This window comes from Elephantulus edwardii, unplaced genomic scaffold (assembly GCF_000299155.1).
Source record: "Elephantulus edwardii isolate Elephantulus edwardi_28Jun2011 unplaced genomic scaffold, EleEdw1.0 scaffold00007, whole genome shotgun sequence".
Taxonomy (NCBI): domain Eukaryota; kingdom Metazoa; phylum Chordata; class Mammalia; order Macroscelidea; family Macroscelididae; genus Elephantulus; species Elephantulus edwardii.
In genome coordinates this window covers 9,021,366-9,039,068 of record NW_006399757.1, presented here as the reverse complement: position 1 = coordinate 9,039,068, position 17,703 = coordinate 9,021,366, and the positions used below count along the sequence as shown (strand labels likewise).

General features: G+C 36.0%; 1 protein-coding gene across 1 annotated transcript in view; it reads left to right on the top strand.

Annotated features, from left to right (window-relative positions):
* THSD7A (thrombospondin, type I, domain containing 7A) overlaps positions 1-17,703 on the top strand; it is a 620,355-nt gene that overhangs the window by 492,717 nt on the left and 109,935 nt on the right. The window contains exon 8 of the mRNA XM_006880244.1: positions 12,659-12,893. Within this exon, the coding sequence (XP_006880306.1) occupies positions 12,659-12,893 (235 nt within the window). The remainder of the gene's footprint in view (positions 1-12,658; positions 12,894-17,703) is intronic.

Here is a 17,703-nt window from a genome sequence, read left to right as displayed (position 1 = left end):
TACAGAAAAGTCTAAGTCTCTAGAGAACCTCCTGCCAGAAAAGAAGAAGATGAATATGAAAAGGCCATAAAACCTTCAAGAATGATCTCACACTCATCATACATGGGACAAATTAGAATAATAAAATAAATAATGGCATAACAGATCTTAACTCATTAAATAAAATAGGAAACCTCAGGTCCTTATCTACAAAAATAAATTCGTAACTTCAACATTGAAGAATATGATATTTACATAGGTGAGTGTTTACCCAATGGAGAAGTATGACAGGCGCCTTTAATGAGGTAATCAGTTACTACCATTAGTCATAGAGCACAGTAAATCATGTGCCCTTGGTGTGATGCATTGGAAACATGATGTCATTTCTACTGATACTCTTTACAAAAAGGCGGAGGCAGAATCTAATCAAGAGGACAACAGCCATCTGTAATTGTGCAGTGTTGTTATGATGCCAGAAGTTATGCCATCAGTTCTTAAAATACCAGCAGAGTTGCCCATGGTGGTTAGGCTTCAGTGGAGGTTTCAAACAAAGATAATTAAGAAGGCCTGGTGATCTACTTCTAGGTGTTACAGTGAAAGCTCTCCAAATCAGAACACAATTCTATCCAGCCTGCTTTTGGAAGATGAATCCCCTAGGTTGGAATGGACTAAAAATGTGCAGTGGTTACAAAAATGGGCTCCAGCAAGATAAGGATAATGAAGATAATGGCACAGGGTGAGTTGAGGTTCATTCTCTAATACATGAGTGGCCATGGGAACCAATTCAACAACTAATAACAGGGGCCAAGATGAGAAATATCACACTAACTGAAAAACATTCTGCATAACATCTATCATAACTATCCTGTAGTATGTAGAACTATTCCAGATTGATTAATAATAACAGAATGGGACATCTTAGTATAACAAGTATTCAGCACTTAAATGAGGTCTGATAGAATAGATTACAAGAATGTATTAATTCTTATCTCCCAGTTTTGTTTGTTATTTGTGAGCATGTCCATACTTATAGGAAATACACACTTACGTATTAGTGGTGGTGGTGGTGTTTTCGGTCATCAGAACTGATTGATAGCTGACCATCAGCAGGTTTTCAGAGGCAGTAAATCCCATGAAAGGAAATTGTCCATACTTTTTCTGCAGCATAATGGGGTATAAATTCAATAATGTCTCTCAAATAGTCTAAGAAAAAAATATTAATAAAGTATTCTTTTGGTAACTTTAATGTTGATTCGAAATGAAAGCAAGAAGGAACAGAGAATATGATGAAATTTATTATTATAAAATTGATTTACAAAGTCTTGAGAAATATAATATACTATATGCAATGTAAAGAATACTGAATATACCATGGGCTACCAGAAGAACAAACAAATCTCATTTAGAAAATATGCTGCCAAAAATATTACTTAGAAAGGGGAGAATGATCAAACTGTCACACATTGTTATCAGAAGAGGTCAACCTCTAGAGAAGGATGTCATGCAGAGAAGAGAAAAATTAAAAACTATCAGCGAGATGGCTTGATACACTCACTGCAGCAGTGGGCTCTATCATAGCAATCATTGTGAAGATAGTGCTGTTCATTATGTTGTACATAACTGTGAGTCAGAGCCCACTCCACGGCACCTAACAACAATGTCTGCAGTGCATAAAAATTTCATAGAACACTTCTTGTTGGAATATCGTCCTTTGGAACCTAAATCACAAGGGGTAACAACAAGAGAGAAATAATTCACAGAAAGTAGTAGAAGCAATTCTTTTCATGCTAAGTTAAAATTATGTATCTCTATCTATCGATGGATAAGTAGATAAATAAACACTTTAAGGTTTGAGTTTTCTTGGTTGAATAAATCGACACTGTGCTTATATGAAGCCAATACTTGTACCAGCAGGCAGTGGGCAGAAGAGAAGAAGGAAACACTATATGGTTCAAAATCAGAAAACGCAGGAAATGCAAACCATAGATGCATTTAACTCCAAACTTTTCCAGTCTACATCAGAACAGATCATCTGAGAGGCTGAGCTCTATGAGAAGGGAATGTGACATCAGGATTGTAGGACAGCTCATCAGCAACTGCATTATGCAGATGACACAACCTTGCTTACTGAAACTGAGGAGGACCTAAAGCACTTGCTGCAGAAGGTCAAGGACTGCAGCCTTCAATATGGATTGAAGCTCAACACCAAGAAAACAAAGCTTCTCGCTACTGGACCAATTGACAGCATCATCATGATAGATGGAGAAAAGATTAACGTTGTTAACAGCTTCCGCTTTTATAGCTCCACAATCAACTCACTTGGTACCAGTAGCCAGGAAATCAAAAGACAAATTGCAATGAGAAAACCTGCTCTCAGGGACCTATCTAGAGTGCTGATGAGCAATGATGTCAGTCTAGAGACTAAGGTGTGGCTGATACAGGCCATAGTCTTCACAATTTCACAATAACTTGTGAAGTTATGTGTATCAGAATGCTGGATGTTGAGTAGGGATGATAAAAGAATTGATGCCTTTGAGCTGTGGTGTTGGACAAGAATACTGACTGTACCATACACTGCCAAGAGAACACAACGTTTGTCCTAGAGAGGGTGAAACCCAGGCTGCTCCTTAGAGGCAAGGATTTTGAAACTCTGTCTCACATACTTTGGGCATGTTGCCATAAGGGACCAGTCCTTGGAAAGTGACATCATGGTTGGAAGTGTAGAAGGACAGCACAAGAGAGGAAAACGCTGGATGAGATGGATTGACTCAGTGACTGGAGTGATGGGGATAGGTGTGTCAGAGACAATGAAATTGGATCAAGATAGAGCAGAACTGTTGTACATGGGGTCGCTATGAGTTGTAAGCAATTTAATGGCACATAACAATATAATAACATGATACTTTGAATACCATGATGGCTAAATAGCCTGGTTGTTATCTGAAAGATTGGCTATTTGAACCTGCTCAATGGTTCCATGTAAGAAATACCTTATCCTGTTTAAAAAAAATCTTCTAGAAAATGCTATGGTGGCTCATGCTACTTTGTAACATGAGTTTGTTGTGAGTCAAAAGTAACTTGATGATACCTAGCAACAAACAACGTGATACCCTGAGGTAAAAATATGATATAAACTTTAGGATAAGACCTAAAATATCTACAAAATAGTATTAGAATGTTCTAACAGGACAGTCTTTTAATAGTTAAGTCTAGCATTTTCATATGAATACTGATAGGTTAGATTTGAAATTTAATTTTAATTTGAAATTTAAAAATCAGTGTTATATTTTCAGCTTTCTCAAGTTTTGAGTTCTTGTTACTTATCTTTAAAAGCTTAATTTAAAAATAAGGAATGATTATAAAATGTGTTACACTGAATATAAGAACAACTCCTGTTAATTCTCATTATACAGTTAATTATCCTCACAGAAAAAGAAATGAGAGCATGTTTACTTTTGCAGAGTTCAAAATGACCTAGTAGTATAATTTCATCAGCCAGATTTTAATGTTTTCACACCTGCTTTTATGCAAGCAGAGAAGAGAGTAAAATTGAAATGGATTTATGCCAGTTTTATCTAAAATAATAAGTAGACTGCACAAAAATGGTGTTTTATAAGTCACAAACATTGATTATGAGAATATTTCTAAATTGTTCACTTTTTATAGCTAAATACTTTTAATCATAAAGTCAAGAAATATAAGTATTTCCCAGAGGAATTTCAAGAGGCCTACTGGTAGCCTAGTAGTACGAAGCTACACTGAAGTCTCAAAGGCATGCAGTTCAAATCCACTAGCTGCTACATAGGAGAAGGATAAGCAATTAACTGCCTCGGAAAACCCACTGGAGGGTCAGCTACGGGTCCATTCCAACTTGATGATACACAAAAACAAGAAGTGGCCTAGAGTAAGAAGCACTGCAATCCCTAAGGCATACAGTTTGAAACCACCAGCTGCTCCGTGGGAGAATGATGAGCAGTCTCCTGTCATGCAATTAACAGCCTCAGAAAACCCACTGACAAATCAGCTTTGGGTTATTTCTGACTTGATGGCACACAACAATTCCCATTGTGGTTGCTAATATATACTGTGGATGCAGAAATGTCTCCTGGTTGACCCTCCAGCAGGTTTTCAGAGACAATAAATCCCTCAGGAAGAGATTGTCCGTCTTTCTTCCATGGACCAGATGGTGAATTCACACTGTATGCCTTTGGGTTCACAACTCTAATGGGTTTCTTATCATTAGGCCACCTGCTCCCATTATACAAATATATGCATATATAACTTCGGCTTCTAGGTAAATTCCAGTAATTCTTCATCATTCTTTGTAAAGGGAGTTCTGCTTCAACCTACCCCAATAGGACCAGTGCACAAAAATTATGTAGACTCAATACCAATTGGAAATCTTCTTGGTCTAGGTATGGATTTCTTACAGAAATATCTGTTCTAAAATTCCTATTCATATTGATGTTAGCCACAATGTTTTATGATCCACACAGTTAACTGTCTTTGTATAGTCAACAAAACACAGATAAACATTATTCTTGTATTCTCTGCTTTCAGCCAAGATCCATGTGACATCAGCAATGATATTCCCAGCATCAGAGCCTCTTCTAAACTCAGCTGGAACTCCTGAAAGCTTTCTGTCAATGTACTGTTCTAGCCAATTTTTGGGTGGTTATCAGCAATATCTTGTTTGCATGCGCTATTAATTATATTCAATTATTTCTAGCTTTCACTTATATGGGGAATAGGAGTAAATATGAATATCTTCCAGTCAGTTGGCCAGATAGCTGTTTTTCAAATTTCCTGGCACAGATTGGTCAGCATCCAGGGCTGCCTTTGTTAGTTCAATGATTTTAGTTAGTATCTCATTGATTCCTGGGTCTTTTTTTTTTTCTTTCCAGTGTCTTCAAGTGCAGATTAAACTTCTTTCTTCATTATCACTGTATCATTGACTCTCTTTTTTATATACTACTTCCTGAAAAATTTCAGTGTTGTCCAGCTATTTTATTATTTCTCTGTATTGTCCATATCTTCTTTGATGCTTTCTGGGTCAATCAGGACTTTTTTCTTTTTTTTTTCCTGCCATGCCATCTCTTAGCATTGCAGCACTAGGCTTGAATTTGGTTTTCAGTTTTTAAACTTGAGAAATGTCAAGCAAGTTTTGTTCTAGAACTCTAGCTCATTATGCAGTTAGATGTTATACTTTACTTTGTCTTTGACTTGCTCTTCTAAATCTTCTCTTAATATCTTCTACTTCAGCATTTCTTTTCTTTGTTTTGGCTTCTTGATGTTCTAGTCCCATTTCCAGAGTCTCTTCTGAGATCAGTTTTGGTCTTTTGTTCCTCCTTTGTCTTGGTGGCAACCTTTCGGTGATATCTTTGATATAATCCAACAACTTGTCTGGTCCTTGATTATTTGTGTTCAGTGCCTTCAACCTATTCTCGAGATGATTTGTAAATCTAGGTAGGGGAGGCCCAAGGTTATATTTTGGTTCTTGTGGACTTGTTTTCACTTTCTTCAACTTCAGTTTGAACTTGCACATGAGTAGTTGATGGATTGTTCCACTGGTCTGGCTCTGACATAGAGCTCTGATGATTCTTTCCAAGGAAGAAAATCTGATATATATGAAGTTCATCAGGTAGATTCCATATGTATAGTAACCATCTGTGTTTATTTTGAAAAATATATTTGTGATGAATAATTCCTCGAAGGTACAAAATTCAGTCATTTATTCTAAAGACTCATTCTGTCCTCAAGTCCAAACAGAGCAAGAGAACACTCTGTGGTTTAAAATCAAGCAAGGTGTGTATGAGAGCTGAGTCCTTTTTTCATATCCATTCAATCTGTATGCTGAGCTAATCATTTGATAACCTGGGTTTTTTTTAATAAGAATGTGGCATCACGATTGGAGGAAGACTCATCAACAGCTTGCACCATGCAGATGATGCAACTGTGTTTCCTGAGAGTGAGGAGGACTTGAGACCCTTGCTGTAGAAAATCAAGGACATCATTCTTCAGTATTGATTACATCTCAACATCAGGAAGACAAAGGTCTTTATCACTGGACCAGTAGGCCACATCATGATAGATGGAGGAAGGATTGAAACTGTTAATGATTTCATCTTTCTTGGATCTACAGCCACCACCCTTGGAACCAGCAGTCAGGAAATCAGGAAGCATACAGCACTGGGAAACTCTACGGTCAGGGTTCTTTCCAAAGTCCTAAAGAGCAATGATGTCAGTTGGAACACTAAGATTTAATCCACCCGATTAGAGCCACAGTCTTTCTTATCACCTGCTTTGCATCTAAGAGGTAGACCATGAATAAGGATTTAGAAAGGAAAAAAGCAATGCCTTTTGAGTTGTGGTGTTCGAGAAGAGTACTGAATGTCCAATGGACTGCCAAAGAAACAAATATATATGTCTTGGAGAAAGTGCAACCAGAGTGCTTCTCAAAGGCAAAGATGGTGCAACTTCATCTCACACACTTTGGACATGTTGTTAAAATAGGGTATTCTTTGTAGAGTGATATCAGGCTTAGAAGGTGGAGGGTCAGCGAGAGGAAAGGCCCTCAATGAGATGGATTGATACAGTGATTGCAGCAGTGGGTTCAAGTGTATCAGAGGTGATGAAGGTGGTGCACCATAGGGCGAGATTAAGATTTTTTTCATAGGTCCGCTGTACATCACATTCAACTAGAGGGCACCTAACAGCAACAACATAGTCAGAGCCATCTACCTCCTTCTTTGGGGTAGAGGTAGGAGGAGAAGGAAAGGGAGTATACTTTGCAAACTCTCCTGACGTGTTCTGCGACTAACGGTCTTTCAATTCAGTTTTCCCAAATCATACCATTGCCAATGTATGTTTTACCAAGCAATGCTTTCTGTGCAATAGATTTGGCTTCCGATAGCAGACAAAGTTAGATGAGCTTAAATGTAGTACTTCATAGTACATACATAATACATAGTACATACATGAATGCATACAAAAGTGTTTTCATATCATAGTTCAACCTATTTCCTTATCTTAGTTTCTGATTGCTTCTGTGTGTGAACTCTGTACTTGTACTGATGACATTGATATTGCCAGTTCCCAAAGACATACCTGCCCACATGGCTTTGCTTTTATTAATTTTGCTTTACTTATATAAAAGCCGCCATTTTTTTCCTCTCTTTCCAGATTCCTCTTTCTTCTCAAAAGCTAATCTTGAAGCCTCCAGCTAGTGAAGATATTTTCTATCCCCTAAAGTCCTAGTGTTATAGTGCTTAATATGTTTGGGTGCTTTCTGAAAGGTCAGTGGTTCACATCTGCCAGAAAGGTGCTCCTTTGTTAAAAGACATTCTCTCCATATTCAACTATTTCATTAATTAATTAATAACTATATCTTTATTATAATTGCAATGTATATTATTAGCATATATTTGTATGAAAAGGAAGATTAGAAAAGAAATAAATCTTATGGTCTCATAAACCCCATGGAGAATTGCTTTGTGTTGGAATCCACTCAGAGGCAGTAAGTTTCAAATTTGAGTTATCTAGAATTAAGCCTTTTTATCTTGTTATCCTCTAGTTATGAATTTTCTTCTTGGAACTATATTATGCAGTTCATGAGCACAGTAGTTTCATCATTTTACCCTTCTGAGTATCCCGGGGAGCATATCACACATTCATTACAAATAATGCCTAATGCACATGTATCTATTTGCTGTTTGAAGATTTGCTATTTTGGTTGCTGTTTTAACCTATTATCTAAATTGTATAAGATAATCAATATGTAAACCAAAAACAGTATTATACTTTATCTGTTTAAATGTGTTCTAACACAGTTTTATAAATTTGGAACAGAGGAGTGAGGAAAATTCACCTTTTTATTTCTGGGAGTTTCACATAGCAGTTGATATTTTTATATCGAAATTTACGTGGGAATGGAAGTTTATTTAAACCACAGGGTTTAAATCAATTCCATCAGGGTCTTGTAAAGTTCTTCCCTTGTTGGTATAAAAGAATATCTAGATCATTGTATTATTATTAAGCATATCTTTTTAATGTAAGAGAGTATTCTTCAGTATACTTATGACCAATTTTGTTATAGGTCTCCATTTATCATTTCCCATACTTGGAAATATTCCTAGATGTCTGGCATTAGATCATATTATAAATAATAGATAAATTCGAGATTATCATCAATTTTCCTGTCAAATTATTTTCCAAACAATATGCTGATCCTAGAATGACTGATTACTACCCAAGCCATGCTTTCGCATCCACCATATCTTTGTTATGCTGTAATTAAGACTGCATCAGGGCTGATCTGTGCAAGTATTCTTATACTAGATGAAAACTGCTAATGTGTCTTCAGTGTGGCTCAGGGCATGGATATAGAGAATTTTTATGTTGTAGATGTTATTCATTTTCTTTTCATTACTTTTCTCAAAAACCAAGAGGTCAAAAAACAATTCTGTTCTTAATTCTGTTTTTAAACACACATTGATATACACACGTAAAAGTAAGATAAAAAAGAAAAAAATTTTGGCAGTTATGTCATTTTAATATTAGATATAAACAAGTGGGATTGAAACGTGTGCTGTTGAGTTGGAACCGACACTTATCTGACCCTCCAGCAAGTTTTCAGAGGCAGTTAAATTTACACGAGGAGATTGCCCTTCCTTCTCCAATGAGCAGTTGGTGGATTAGATACGTGGATAGAAATCTATCTGGTTATTGTGATGTGCCGTTGCATTGCTTGTGATTCATAGTGAACCTATGTACAACAGCTACCTCTATTGCCCCAGTCACTAAATTAATTTATCTCCAATCTGTGCTGTCCCTTCACCTTCCCAAGAATGATGTCCCTCTCCTTGCAACATGCCCAAAGTATGTCAGAAAAAGCTTAAGAATCCTTGCCTCCAAGGAGCTGCCTGGTTTCATTCACCCTTCCTAGGACAAACCTGTTTGTTCACCAAGCAGTCAATGATATATTCAATACTCTTGTCCAGCACCACAAAAAAAAAGCATCTATTCTTCTTCTATTATCCTTAGTCATTGTCTAGCTTTCTGATGCATAATAAGTAATTTTGAAGACTATGGCCTGGATAAGGCACACCTTAGTTTCCAGACTGACATAGTTGCTCTTCAATACTCTGAAGAGGTTCCTGACAGCAGACTTTCCAGTGCAATCATCTTTACTTCCTGACTGCTGGTACCAAGAGTGTTCATTGTGGAGCCAAGCAAACTAAAAATGTTAACAATCTCAATCTTATCACCATCTATCATGATGCTACCAATCTGCCCAGTAGTGAGAATCTTTGTTTTCTTAATTTTGGGCTTCAATACATATTGAAGACTGCAGTCCTTGACCTTCTGCAGCAAGCACTTCAGGTCCTCCTCAGTTTCAGCAAACAAGGTGTGTCTCTGCATAACAGAGTTAATGAGTCCTTCTCCAATCCTGATGCCACACTCTTCCTAATAGAGCACAGCCTCCCTAATAGTCTGTTCTGCATATAGAATGAAAAGGTATGGAGATAGAACACATCCCTGGGGTATACCCTTCCCAATTTTAAACCATGCAGTGTTTCCTTGCTCTGGTCTAATGACTGCCTTCTGGTTCAAGTATAGGATTTGCATAAGCACAATCAAGTGTTCTGGGATTCCAATTCTTCTCAGAGTTAGCCACAGTTTGTTGTGATCCACACAGTCAAATGTCTTTGCATAGACAATGAAACAGACGTTCCTCTGGTACTCTCTGCTTTCAGCCAAGATCCATCTAATATTAGCTATAATATCCCTCAATATCACTATTATCATCGTAATGTATATTACTAGCATGTGTTTGTCTGAGAGAAAAGATTGGATAAAGCTAATGCCCCATAGAATGGACAATAGGAGGGCTCATTTACTTATCAACTAAATTAGTATGTTTGGGGATTTATTCCTATTCAAATACTAAACTTCTTTCTAGGGGTGTTAGAACCACTAAGCTGTGTTACAGAAGACAGGGTAGGAACCATAATAGATGTATTCACCTTCATAAGGCTGGAGACATTAATAAAATATTTTATTAACATATAATGCAGGCTATTCTGATGGTGATCGCACATTCCGTGCTGTATAAGTGATTCCTAATGGATGGCAGAGGATATAACAGTTCAATTATGCTGTTTATAGGGTAACTATGAGTTGTACTAGACACCAAGGCACCTAACAATGACAATCACAGCTAAATTCTAACCTAAACTGTCTACCAATTTATTTACTGAATAAGAATAATGTCTTTTATCAGAAGTGAAACTGTACCTAAAGACCAACTCAGGTTATAGCCACCAGATTTGCGTAGAACTTTTGCCAAAATTTCAGATCTCTTGAGCCAACTTCATTGTTAGAGTTTTAGCCATTAATCACTTTCTTTACTAATTTGCTTCCCTAATGTCTAAACTCCTCATTTTCCTATTTCTACACTCATTCCATTTGTCTATCACAAAATTTTTATTATTATCACCCAGGGTCTTCATCATTCATGACAACAGCCAGTACCTTTCTGAGAATGAAATCAAGTAGGTCTAGGGGGAAGACAATATATTCCCCAAAAATATTACTTTTAAGCATGTTCTCCTTGTGTGTTATCCATTCAGAACCGACCCACAGCTGGCCTTTCAGTGGGTTTTTGAGGCAGTTAATTGCATGGGAGGAGATTGCCCATCCTTCTCCTATGGAGCAGCTGGTGGATTCGACCATGCTTGCCTTTGAGATCGCACTGCAGCTTCTTACCACTAGGCCAGCAGAGTCAGTTTTTCATGACTTTATAAACAGCGTAGTGAAATTGCTTGGCTTTATGCCCTTCTAGTTGTTAGAGCAGGCTCATCCATTTAATAATCTTTTCCTTATAAAGCAGTTGTGATATGAAATTAATGAAACATTTATTATGAGACTTCCACTCATAGTTGTTGAGTTGGAACTGACTCAGCTGACCTTCTGTTGGCTTTTGGAGGGTGTGAATTATAGGGGAGGAGATTACCCATCTTCTGCACACTGAGCTATCAATGTATTCAAACCACCAGATAGATGTGGTCTTTGAGGTAGCAATATAACTGATTACAGACTACACCAGCAGAATTCCCTACTCTATGGAATGAGCAACTGGAAAAGGATTCCCAGTAATAGCTCGCATGACACAGTCCATTGATTCAAAAAGATACCAGTTTTCCCCTTTAAAACCTCTGGAATCATCACATCTTGTGATCAGTGTATTATTCTTTTTCACATATTTAATGGTTTGCAAATAATCATAAATATGCATCATATTCTGTAAATGTACTTTGTGTTTTGTACACTTTATAAATTATTGTATTTTACACTCATTATATTTTATATAATTAATTATCATTGCTTTATGCCTATTATCAACCTCTTTTCAAGCCCCGGTGAACCTTCCCCATTACTTCACACCCCATACATGAGCCTCTGCTATCTCAGTGATTTCTCCCATTTCACCTTTTTTCTGCCCCCTTCTCTCCTTTCCCTTTTGAACATTTATACACCTCTTACTCAGTTATCTTTCTGCTTTCACAATAGTGGCTTTATACAATATTTATCTTTATGTGACTTACATGTTTCACTCAGCATATACTCTCTAGTCTCTCATATGCCTCATAGTATTTTATGAAATCATTACTCCTTAGTGCTGTGTAGTATTCCATTGTATGGATGTACAATCCATTGTCAATCTATATGTACAAAAGAGTGATTTTTTTAAACTATGTAAATAAGTATTAAAAAGTTACTTCAATAACCATAAAATAAAAATTAGTTACTAAAAAGTGTTGTATCTAGTTCAATAATCATAAAATAAAAATTAGAGTTATTAAAAAGTGTTGTATCTTTTTATTTGCAGCCCTCTACCTTTCTTTGAGACTTCTTGGACTTGAAAAAGCATGTCATTACGATTACCAGATACTAGAAAATACTCGTGCTCATTGTCAAGGAGTAGAGGCCAACTTGTAGTCAGTCACCTTCCATTGGGTGTCCTAAGCTAATATTTTTGAGATAAGAGATTGCCTATCTGCCATCTTTATCTCAAAGAGAAGCTGATGGATTTGAACTGTATCTTTCATTTAAAAATGCTCATGTCTAATAACCCTAGTGTCTAATATATTAAAATGTACATGTGTGTGTGATAAGCCAAACTTTAGGACCAATTATTAAGACTTTGAGTTTGGCTATAGCATTTGAAAACAGGCTGAGTTGTTCCATCAACAGTCTCAATGCCCGTGCTTCTGGTTGAAAATCACACAGTCTTCAGGAACTCTGGTGGTGTAGTAGATAGTGTTCTGCTGCTAAACCAGTAGATAGTGTTCTGCTGCTAAACCAAAGGCAAACAGTTTGAATCCACCAGCTACTATGGAGAACAATGATCTCTCCTTTTGAACCCTCCATAGTCCTCAAAGCAAATATCACATTCACCACATAGTTTTCTCTGTTAAGCTACATTATATGAAATATGTCATGATTAATATGTAAGATAAACTTATCTACCTTGTTATGTGCAGACCAAAAGTAGTGATGTGCTTCAGTACGTGATAGTATAATTGTTACCATCAACCATGTTAGTTTTTAGGAACAGAGATAGTCAAGTTTTCTGATGGCCTCACATCTAATCTGCTGTGCTTCCTCCTTCTTACAGGTAGAGCTCCCTGCCCAAATAGCACGGCTTTACAAGAGGTGCGCAGCTGTAATGAGCATCCTTGCACTGTGTACCACTGGCAAACCGGCCCATGGGGTCAGTGCATTGAGGACACCTCAGTATCATCCTTCAACACAACTACGACTTGGAATGGGGAAGCCTCTTGCTCCGTCGGCATGCAGACAAGAAAAGTCATTTGTGTACGAGTCAATGTGGGCCAAGTGGGACCCAAAAAGTAAGGACTTTCGAATGACAACCGTAAATCCTCTAGTCAGCCATGCAGAGGATTGCTTCAGGCTTCACTTGCTTCATGAAATAGAGCATTTTGACGCTTGTCATACCTGTCCTCAAGAGTAAGATATGTTTGTTTTGAATGTCAGCTGCTGATAAAGTTATAATGGGCCGGGAGTCCTGTGGCTAGGACCCTAATAAATTCTGGAGGAAATTTTCTATAAAGTACCTACTTTCTGTTTTATAGTAGCGCTTCCTGCTTTTATTAAGCTAGTGAGGCAATTGTGAGAAGTGCTTGCTTTGGGCTTCCCTGATCAATAATGACACTATGTGAAGTTCTGACAGTCTAGGTCATCCATGACCTCCTATGTGCCCGCAGGCTATGGAGGCTGCCAATCTAATTTAATTGGATAGTAGCCTTCTATAATCTGCCTTTCAATTTCCCTAGAAAATACTATGTCAAAAATACTGAAGCCAAACTTAATAAGTCTTCCAACGGTAAAAAATAGTAAGCCACTTAGTTCTGAGACAGCCTTGGGATAGGATTAACGTTGTAAATAGAGAAACTATCAGTTTCTTATTGTGGTTATGCGTATTGTAATAGCAAAGCAAACAATTTTCTAGAGAAAAGGACAAAGCATCAGAGAGAGTTAGCATGAGTGCCATTGAAACATAAAAGCAGAAACATGAACCTGAGCATTTGTTGCTGGACTAATTAGAGAAAACAAGTAATCAACTCCAAAAATAAGTTCTTTTTGGGGAAACCTTCTTATTTTGAATTCAAACAATACAAATGTTTAAAATTCAAGTCATCTTACATAAGATTCAAAATGAGTTAAGTAAATTTCTTGTTGTTATAAAAGTGGCCTCCTATTTTCCAAGTTCAATATTATATGTAATCTTAAGCATGCTACTTAACTTCTTCTGGCCTTAATTTTTAGTTTGTTGGAAGGATTAGATGAAATAACAGTAATAGTAACTCAATATATCTTAGAAGTTATTCTTTTCATTTAGGAATTTGAGATATTTCTTAGTGTTTCAGGGAAACAATAATATTGTAAATGAAAAAATTTAAGAGGTATATATGAGATTCCCTTTATGAGTTATTTTTCTTGCCACAGTTACAGATATTAGGGATATTTTATTCAATGTTCTATTTCATTATATAGTTGGAAATGAAGAAGAATTTTAAAAATACATGCCATAAGAGATTGGAAGATTTTTTTTCCAAAATGCTAATAATGTTGAGTCTAACTCCGAAAATTCATGTATAGTGTATTAAAGTTCAGTAGTGGTAATCACAGAAGCCCCAAACCCTGGAGGATTCTGTATTTTCCTGGGACAAACACAGAAGTAGAACTATTCCTTGCAGAGTCACAATGGGACCAGTCTGCAGTAAAGCAGAGTGGTGGGTAGTTGTCATGAACTTCTCTGAAGAAGCTCAATCTAGTTTTGTTTCATAACTAACCACTTTCAAAATGCAGAGGTTGTCCTTTTTCTCATTGCACAAACTAGAAAATCATTTTCCTAGAAATGAATAACCACAAGGAAGTACCTGTGTACAAACTAGTCTTTGTGTGAATGAATATGTTGAATTGTCTTCATCCTTAAATTTTTCAACAGGCAGTGAATCCCAAAGCCCCATGTTGAACTACTGCAAAAGTCCGTTAAAATGTTTCTTTACTTTTGCAATCTTTATTTGGTGACCTGTATATATGTAGATTTGTTAAACCAAATGGATTTACTTTTCCTTTGAATATCTTGGAAATGAAGCAAATACTAAGTATTCTAAAGAAAATGTTATGCCCTTCTCCCTAAATGTTAAGTTAAATTCAGTGAATGTGTTTTAATACCAGACGTTTGAAACAAAAATGCAAATAGGAAGCTTGCTTTAAACTCCTCTTAATAAAACAGATTACTGTGCAATGGTAAAATCAATGCTATTGATCTGATCTATCCTCTGAGTAACAAACTTCAACTCCTATCACATCTGTTTTATTTGACCTTGAGTAAGATTTGGAGGAAATCAATTCCTTGATTTAAACCACAAACACTAAATACAGCCAGTACAAAGGAGAAAAGAAGCATGTTGACTGAACCAATTGCTTCTCCAAAGGAAGTCTGAATTAGTTTTATTAGATGTAGTCTAGCCTGTATAATTTATCATTGTGTATTCATTTAACAACTTTGTTGTTAGTAATTTTGTTCACCACAGTTAGCCAAGTATCTTGCTGTGTATATTTCAAAACTAAAATGGAATGTTTGGAGCTTGTCAATGATAACCTAGTAATTCTATTGATTAAATCAGGGATAAAAACTGAAGAGCATGCAATTGACTAATGCTCTCCCATTGTTAACATTACAAAACCACCTTATTAAAAAAGGAAGTACTTTTAATAATTAAGACCAACCAACACTGCCATCGTCTCAAAAAGGATTAACTGAATTTTATGTTATATTTTGCTAAATGAGGCTTGCTGGATAAGAAAGCAGGTACTGCTAGTGATTTACAATCTCCATTGTAAATGCCCATCTAAATCTCTTTGTAGTGCCTGATTTTGAGTGTCCACACTAATTAGAGAATATCCAACCTAAGCTTCAGTGATAATCAGGGAGATTATTTTTTCTTTTTGAAGTGCTGGAGATTATGTGTATATATTATTACCTCAGTGGTAATCAGGGAGATTATTTCTTTTTGAAATATTAGAGATAGATACAGAGATAGAGAGATACAGATATATATAGATAGATAGATATAGATAGATAGATGATATAGATATAGATATAGATGACATAAATATAGATATAGATAGATATAGATATAGATTAGATATAGATAGATAGATATATAACATTTATATATAATATATAAATAAATTCTATTTTCACCCTGTCATTTCCAAGTCATTAAACCTCAATAACTTAAATAGAAAGTATGTGTCTGTTAAATTAGTAGTTGTTGTTCCTGTTTTGTGCCCTCAAGTGGGAACTGACTTGTAGTTGATTAGAATATTATATTTATATGAGATAGGAAAGGTAGATAAATAATAAAGTTCTATAAAGAAATTATGCGCGATTAAATATATTATTTACTTTCCACATATTGCTGAGTTCTGAAATCCTTTTACTTGATGAAAGAGAATTTATGGTGACAGACAAAAATTTTTATTACTCCCATGTAAAATATTTTAAATTACATTTTCACAAATATGGTGAACTTATTCTACTACAACCTATATTATACACTTGATTTATCATTTCAATGAATCTTTAGTTAGTTGGCAGGAATTTTTATGACTTCAAAAAAGAAACTAGTCAAGAATGAGAATACAGTGAAACCTGTGAGAGCCAGAACTCAATGGGACTGACTTGTTACTCCATGTCTTACAAGTTTTCTACCTCTGATATGATGCAGTCTTACCATAGTCTGTCATTCTCTACTGTTGTCATTTATATCATTCTTTATTAGTATAAATGGTATCCACTTTATTCAGGTTCTAGCTTTCTCAGATTTTAGCATTTGATGTTACTTTTAATTATTTGAATTATGTTATATTTTTGTTGTTGTTCTAATGGAGACCCTCAATTAGATAGATTTACTCAGTGACTGGAGCAATGGAGGTAGGTGTGTCAGAGACAATAAGGTTGGCTCAGGATGGAGCAGGGTTTAGAGCTGTTGTACATAGGGTTGCTGTGAGTTGCAGGCAACTCAATGGCACATAACAACAATTAAAGTAGATCTTCTTCCAGTGTGAGTATTCATAATTAAAATTAGCATGTTAGCAATAGTAGAATCAGACCAGTAGATTGAGGGAATGAATTTGGTATGGAGCTGCACTGCCAGCCCAAAGGGTATATGGTTCTAATCTACCAGTTAGTCCATGGGAGAAAGATGGACAGTCTCCTCCCATGTTATCTGTCAATCAATTCTGATTCAATAGCACATAAGAACAGCAGCAAAAAACCATTAAGTCTACAATAGAAAAAACAATAAACTTGAATTTCATGTCTTAGCTTCCTAAAGTGATGTTTTATGAAAACACAAGCATTATAAAACACAAGATACTTTAGCAGTTAGTCATTCATAACTTGGTCTTGTGATCACAATGTATATTTGTTGCTATTTTAAAATAATGATGTAAATATTTACCATCATTTATATTAAGCATATATTGGAGTAGGTGTGTCGGAGATGGTGAGATTGGCACAGGATAAGACAGAGTTTAGGGCTGTTGTGCATAGGGCCACTCTGAGTCGCATATAGTATTTTAGTTTTAGAACTAAATATGTAGGTTTTTATTTGGGGTAACAAACAGTTAAGTGCTCAGTTCCTAATCAAAGATTGGCAGTTCAATGTCAACAAGTGGCTCCCCTGGAAAATGGCTGTCTATTTCCACGAAGACTGTAATCAGGAGTATCCTGTGGTGTGCTTCTGTTCTATCACATGGGTCTCTAGGAACCAAAAGTGACTTGACAGCACCTAACAGCAAAAACTATTTGTACTGAATCCTTTTCTTGCAGAGAATTGTATTGATCTTTAGAAAATTATTCAAAGTTTCATAAATTAAAACGAAAAATATAATGGTGGAAATATTAAAGTATAAAGGAAAAAAGTATTATAATTGTGTTACTTGTTTATTATGAAACACATACATTTTTAAAAACCACCCCAACTCATTATCATTTAGTCAGATTGACTCCAGTGGGTCTCCACAGGTAGAAATCTCACAGGGACCTATTACCCATATTTCTCCCATGGAATGTTAGTGGACCTGAACATCTGGTCAGAGAGACACCTCCTTGGGTTAGTGGTG